The 7595-nt window shown below is 46.5% G+C and overlaps 1 protein-coding gene across 1 annotated transcript; it reads right to left on the reverse strand.

The window, feature by feature from the left end:
* Positions 1-3130: 3130 nt before the first annotated feature.
* Positions 3131-3436, reverse strand: LOC148826719 (histone H4 type VIII). Its single transcript, XM_088926299.1, has one exon. It carries the CDS (start codon positions 3434-3436, stop codon positions 3131-3133), a length of 306 nt encoding a protein of 101 aa, XP_088782425.1.
* Between the last annotated feature and the right edge of the window lie 4159 nt (positions 3437-7595).

Raw genomic sequence — 7595 nt, forward strand, 5'->3', positions numbered from 1 at the left:
GCGCAGGTGGTGGAAGCCGGCCGGCAGAAACCGGTCTCAAGACAAAGGGAGAGAGGTGAGAACAAAGAACCCGCACCTCCCCCGCAGAGAACCGAAACTGCCGAGGCCACACCCCCAGCCGCACCAGTGCTACAAGATGGCTGCCAGGACGACAGACAAAATGGCTGACCAGAGAAAGGGCCCTAATAACTCCCAGCAAGAAGGGAAAGAGAAAGCGGGAGAAGAGATGCGGGGCGGATCCACCTTTGAAAGGACAAAAGAAAAGAGTGGTAAGGGAGAACCGTTTCCAAGTCCTAGAGGAAACGGAACTTTCTTCCCCCGAGGCCCAGGAACAACCGGAGGAGGCAGCCCAGGAAATGGAAACCCTCCCCCCCGAGGCCCAAAGACGACAGGAAGTGACAGCCCAGGAAACAGAACCCCCCTCCCCCGAGTCCCAAGGACAACAGGAGGAGGCAGCCCAGGAAGAGGTAACCCCCTCCCCCAAGGACCAGGAGCAACTGGAGGTCCCCGAAACTCCTGGAGAAAGGGAAGAAAAAAGCCTTCCTGAAGCGGTGGTGGAGAGTATCCTCAAGGAAGACGAGGATTACTTTGAAGCCGCCCTGGAGCCGGGACTGATGGTAGGGCTGGACCTGTCCAGCATGTTTACCTTTCAGTCCCCAGCGAGACCTGGAGGGAGCCCAGCATATTCCCCCCAGGACCCGAACGAGAGGAGTTACATCTAGGCTAAACAGTGCCCAGATGTAGACTCCCAAGTTTCCACTGTAACCACAAAGAGAGGAGGTTCAACTTTCACTTGTTTAATCATGATTGTTAAACTTACCTTTCTAACAACTAACGTGAGAGGGCTAATAGACCCGTTGAAAAGACGGGGAGTCTTTCATGATCTGGCCTCAAAGTCTTTCTCAGTTTGTTTCTTATAGGAGGTCCACCTGAAGGATGAAAGCGACAAGCTGACATTCACCAGGGAATGGACGAAGGGAGAATCATGCTGGAGCGTAGGAGGGGTCCACTCTTCCGGAGTGGGAATCCTCCTCGGAAACCCAGAGATGACGCTGGTTTCCTCCTTCTCGGTGGTGCAGGGCCGGATCCTGGTCGCAGACATCGACTGGAGGGGGCAGAAGTTGAGAGCAATTAACGTCTATGCTCCAACAGAACCCTCTATCCTGAAGGAAGTGTTTGCTGACCTGGCCAGCTGCTGCACCACCAACAGACAGGTGGTGCTCGGCGGGGATTTCAACGTCGACCGGGAGAAGGGGAGCGACGCTAGCTCGGCAGAGCTGGAGTCGCTACTCAAGCAGTTCTCCCTGGTAGACGGTTTCAGACGGTGCCGCCCTAACGACGCCGGAACGACATGGAAAAACTCCCGGGGAGTGTGCAGCCGCCTGGACTACATCTTTCTGCACACAACCTGCTCCCTGGAGTCGGCCACGGTGTCCCCGGAGTGGTATTCCAACCACGAGCGCTTGACGGTGGTGGCTAACACCAACCTGCCGGCATTCGGTCGTGGGTACTGGAAGCTGAACCAGGAGATACTGGAGGAAGACGACTTCAAGGCACTGTTCCGTAAAGACTACGCAAGCTGGGTCGATCTGAGAGACGGCTACAGCTCCATGGTGGAATGGTGGGAGTCGGTGAAAGACAGGACCCGAACCCTGGCACAGACGTATTGCAGACGGAAGGCAGCCAGGGAGAGGAAGGAAGCTGCACGACTCCAGAGACAACTAGAAGAGGAGTACAGCTCGGCTAACGGGGGAGGAGCCTTCAATTCAGCCCGGGTACGGGACCTGAAGGAGAGGCTCCGCAAACTCAATCAGGTCCGAGGAGCCCAGAAAAAGAGGGTGATCCACGGCCTGAGACAGGGAGATGGAGAGGAAGTGCTGGACGAGAGCGACATGGTAGAAGCGGCCACAACTTTCTACACGGAGCTCTTTTCAGAAAAGCAGACGGAGGTGGAGGCAGGCGATGCTTTTCTGGAGGAGCTGAAGGCACGAGTACCGGAGGAGGTGAGGGAGGACTTGGAGGGTCCGATCGCGGCCGAGGAGCTGAAGGCGGCGCTCTTGTCCATGGGGAATGGCAAGGTGCCAGGGCCGGACGGACTCCCCAAGGAATTCTACACCTGCTTCTGGGACACCCTGGCGGCAGATCTGGTGGAAGTGGCGCAGGAGATCTTCCGCCGGGGGAAACTCGGAGACACCATGAGGGAGGGCATCATCTCCCTGCTCTTCAAGAGCCCTTAGCAGAGACGGTGAGACGGGACCCTGGAGATACCGGGAGGCGTGGGGGAGACCCTGAAGATCTCCCAGTACGCCGACGACACGACGCTGTTCCTGAGGTCGGACAGGGGGTTGAGGAGGCCCCTGCAGGTCATGGAGCAATACTCCAGAGCCTCGGGGTCGAAACTCATCCGCCGAAAGAGCAAACTGAAGTTCTTCGGGCCCTGGAAGCACAGGACGACGGCGCCGGAGGGTCTCGAGCTCTGCACGGAGCCCCTCAAAATACTGGGGGTTTCCTTCCAGAGCCAGGACAACGAGACCAACAACTGGACCAAGAGGATCGCCAAGGTGAACGTGAAGCTGGGTCTGTGGAAAACGCGGTTGCTGTCCTACACAGGGAAAGTGATGGTGTTGAAAGCAGACATCCTGCTGGCTTTGGTTTACCTGGCGGTGGTGTACCCGCTGCCGGCCAGACTCAGACGAGCGCTGCAAGGGATGATCTTTGGCTTCGTCTGGGGCGGCAAGTACGAGTACATCACGAGAAACCGGATGTGTCAGCCGGTCGAGGAAGGGGGTCGAGATGTCCCACATTTCCCCCTGAAACTCGACTGCATCGTCTACTGCAAGCTCTGTTGGGCGCTGCGGGAGCCCATCGGCCACAAGTACTAGTACTTTGTCAGGCTGTGGCTCTCCATCCCAATGAGGCACTTGGTCCAGTGGTCAAACACTGGGCCCAAGGCAGAGATGCGACTGGAGTTCTACATCCACGCTGTCAAGTGGAGCAGGAGGTACGAGGCCACGAGACAGCCAGAGCTCTGCACCAACCACAGAGCCCTGTACAAAGAGGTGAGGGGGCATTTGGTCGCTGACGAAAGGCTGCAGGTTCCCAGGGTCCGGTAGTGAAGCTCCGCTCCTGTTTAGCCTCCGAAGCCATACAGGGTGCGGCTCTGGCGCTTCAGCGCATACACCATGTCCATGGCGGTGACGGTCTTCCTCTTGGCGTGCTTGGCGTGCTCGGTGCAGGTGACGTTCTCCAGGAACACCTTCAGCACCCCGCGGGTCTCCTCGTAGTTCAGCCCGGAGATCCGCTTCACTCCCCCACGGCGAGCCAGGCGGCGGATGGCGGGCTTGGTGATTCCCTGGATGTTGTCGCGGAGAACCTTACGGTGACGCTTAGCGCCTCCTTTCCCGAGTCCCTTTCCGCCTTTGCCTCTTCCAGACATCTTCTAGTTATCAGCTGTGAACACGACACACACTGCTCATCTTTGATGTATAATAGACATCTTTCTTTGATGTCTATTATACATCAAAGAAAGATTTTTATAAGTGTCAAAACTAGTAAATAAAGCCAATGATTTGTTTTAGAAATGTATTCTTAAAATATACAACTATTCACACCTGAACAATATGTAGTTCAAATTATACATTATATACAATATTGTATTCAAATGTCTAATCATCATAAAAAACACAACTAGTAAACTTCAGTTACAAATTCTAGTAACATGGAAATATATATAGTAATGACAAACACAAACTAATTACATGAACACGCTAATATTTAACTCAAAACCACATTTCGATTCAAATATAAATTTTTAAAATTTACAACTTCTTTATTTCCATGAAAATATTATTAATGTAGCACAAACGCTACTTTCTAATAAAGACAGAAAGAAACTGTTTGTTTTGTGTCTACTGGTGATCCTCCTCTCGATACTAATGAAATGTTTAATATGATCCCTCGAGAAAAAAAAGGAATCAATTTTCGCCTGGAATGATTGATGCCCCATCAAACATTTTGTAATATCCCTGGAAGTTTATACAGTAGAATCCTGGTTCGTGGCTTAAATTCAAGGTAAATGAGACTAAGGAAACGAGTTGGAAACTTGATGTCGAAGTGGGATTTAAATCACCCATTTCACATTTTACTTCATTGGGCAGTATGTGCCAGAGAGCAATACCACAGCATCCATTTGATAGCTCAGCTCAGTTGGTAGAGCGGAGGACTGTAGTGGAATCAGCAGGGAATTCTTAGGTCGCTGGTTTGATTCCAGCTCGAAGGAAGGTGCTTTTTGTGTACTTTAATCAAAGAGTTAAAAAAGCGAATCTGTTTTATTCAGACATTGATCAAAAGCTCAATAAACGACGAAGCAAAGGCTCCTGTTCCGAATTCAGCCCGACTGATTGTCTTGTTTTGGCCAAGATCTGATCTTTGAAATAAGGGACTACTCTGTCTGCTTTGTAATTCAAAAATACATACAAATGTCAAGTTTTTTGTAGATATAAAGGTGTTCTCTGTTTTCAAAGGATAGTTACTTAATTGGCATAATGATGTGGTATTGATTTTGTATCGTTGTATTATAAAGTTTGTGCTTTCTGTGTTTTTATCGTATTGTGAACTTATTTTTTAAACAAATGCTTACAAAGGCAAACACGGCACACATCTGTTTATACCAGCGGTGAATTGTACATTTTTATTAAGTACAAGCTACTGTGCACTTCTGGGAGTATAACAGGTTCAATATAAAGTGTCAAAAATATAAAAGGGGAAAATACCCCAGACTGCATGTAAAGCCCTCGTTGTGACTGTTTTAGATAAAATGGCATACTATGCGCGAAATGTTGCAGAAACACAATCTGATATTTTGATAATTATTATTTTAATAATTTGATCAAATTGAGGCCCAGGATCCAAATCTTCAGTTCTGATTTTTTGAAGTGATATCTTTCCTTCCTGTCGTGGAAGTCACGATGTGAGCAATTGTTTTTTTTTACGTTGCGATCCAAAGAGCCTCAGACGCACTGTAACCAAACCAGGATGGATTCTGCTGGGAGCTGGACTGAGCTCTTTCTCACTCCCTGTGCTGAAAACAGAATTATTTCTTCCCCAAACATCGTCTACAGATCACTTGTGCGCTTTTAACCTTCTCGCAGCTACGGGTGAGACTGACGCTCATGATATGAAGGCACCCGCTGGAACACATTCTCTAACTCTCACAATCGCGACAGACTTCGCTTTTTTTTAAAAAAAGTAGATATAGCCCTGAAAAAAGCATTAGCTTTATCAGTTTTTACATTAATCTATTTTGAATCAAAGTTTGATTTTTTATTGCATTTTACATTATAATAATAATCATCATCATCGCTTACACTTATATAGCGCTGTTCTGGATACTCCACTCAATGTGCTTTACAGGTAATGGGGACTCCCCTCCACCACCACCATTCTCCTGAATGATCACAGAGCGTCAGGACCTCGGTTTTACGTCTCAGCCGAAGGACGGCACCTGTTTACAGTTTAGTGTCCCCATCATTGTACTGGGGTATTAGGACCCGCATGGACCGCAGGGTGTGCGCCTAGCGACAGAAACCAGACGTGTGTCGGGCTCGGCTGCGAGCAGGACAATGACGTCATGGGGACAAAGTAGAGGAAATCAAAACGGTTCTATAAAGGACCTGTGTCAGCTGTTGGTTTGCACTCTGGACTCTAAATCCTCCGATCCGATTTTAAATCTCTCTAACACCTGAGCTGCGGCTTCTTCCGAGTATTTATTCGTATACTTATTATGTGTAAGTGTATAGATGAAACCTTTCATATATTGTTCAGTTTAAATCAACTTTTCTAATACAAGAGAGAAGTATAGTATGAAGGATGTGACAAATTTATGATTTCTTGGAACAAAACGGTTTTTATTTGCATTCGAAATGAAGCGGAATTTTAGCGCGACACACAAACCCTTTGTCTTTTTTAGAGTGATTTTTAAACAGACAAAAATGTAGAAAATGTGTTTTTTTTAGCACTACAATAGCAGGGTCAGTGGCGTAATGAATAACGCGTCAGGCCTCATGTCAGAAAATTATAGGTTGGACTGCCGTCTGGCTTGTTGCGTTTATACCACTTACATTCTTTTATATAAATGAACTCCACCTGAAAGCTATAGAAAACACTTTGGGTAAGTTGTCTGCAGCCTCATGCGAATTTCGACAACTTATCCAAAACACTGTACTGTCTGGAGATCAGCTCCAGCTCTGAACTCAATTGCAATGAAAAACCATGTGTAACAAAACTGGAGAACAGCTGAACTTGTGCTCAGTTCGGTGATGAGGGTTCAGAACTGTCGTTGTTGTAATTAGCACGAACTGCACAGGCTCTGAATCAGACCACGTCAATTAGTCTGATCAGTGTAGGACACGTTAATGTAGAATTATTAATAGGTTTGTTAGTTAGTTCAGGTTTACCTACCTGAACTAATGTAGAATTATTACTTGGTCTGTCTCTTGTTTGTATATAAATGAATGTCTCTGACAACTTAATGTTACTTTTACGATGTAGGTCAGGCGTTGACATATGCACGAGTATACGAAATGTCTCACTCCTGATTCAACTCATGTTCTATAGGAGATTGGCGATTCCTCCTCTTTCTCGTACAACCATATCAGAACAGAAGCCCGTGTCACCCAGCTGTGATTCAAGATGGACTCGCATCTTTATCCCTTTTTTGTTCATGATCATTATTTTCTTTAGTTATGATCAATATTGAACTTTTTCGAAATGAAATGACAATAATCAAACATGCAGGCAGATTTTTTAAAAGTATTCGGAATTGACAGGGTGCCCCTTTGGAACAGTCGTCAGAAAATGTGAGAAAATGAAAGTTATGTAAGCTCTCACACTAAGCATTGAAGATTGGAATCTGAGTGTAAAAAAGCTACCCGTCTCCCAATGATAGGCAGGGATACACACCATGACTCGAATAGACTCAGCGAACTTTAACACCTATGATATTACGAGTGCTTTGCATGTGTCGAACTTCTAGAAGGAACTACTACAACAGTTGTGGACATAATTCAAAACCGCCGGCAACTTCTGAGAAAATAATGTTCACTCATGGAATTTGGTCTTTGAATGGCTGGCGGGAAAATTCATTTATACTCCTGTTGCACCCTCAGCTGAAACATGTTAAAATAACAACGCAGATTTGTTGGAGAACCTGACAAGAATTATTGGGTTAGCACTGTATGTTATTTGGTATCTTTACTTTATTTTATTTATATATTTTTAATATAAATGTAAACATGCATGCTGTATAATCTATTGTAATTTTAAAATATGTTAGCTGAGGATGCGAGGGGAGCTATTATACCTTGTGAAACACGCAAGGAACTATAAAAAAAGGCTGGTATTTGAATAAAACTGGCGATCACAAGAAAACCACAATTTATGTGGTATTATCATCAATATCCTTCAAAATCGACATTCAAATGAAGGATTTGAAGAAACTATGAAAAAGTTGTAATAGCAGAGGATTTTGATTTTTTCTCTTCAAGTCAGTAGATCACCGTAGAGTTGCGCCCCTACAAACAGCACAAAGGATGAAT

Source organism: Atractosteus spatula, chromosome 10 (assembly GCF_055471065.1).
Source record: "Atractosteus spatula isolate fAtrSpa1 chromosome 10, fAtrSpa1.hap1, whole genome shotgun sequence".
NCBI lineage: Eukaryota > Metazoa > Chordata > Actinopteri > Semionotiformes > Lepisosteidae > Atractosteus > Atractosteus spatula.

Bases quoted from the DNA above. Each gene is read 5' to 3' on its own strand.
- LOC148826719 (XM_088926299.1), bottom strand. From the start codon at position 3,436: ATGTCTGGAAGAGGCAAAGGCGGAAAGGGACTCGGGAAAGGAGGCGCT.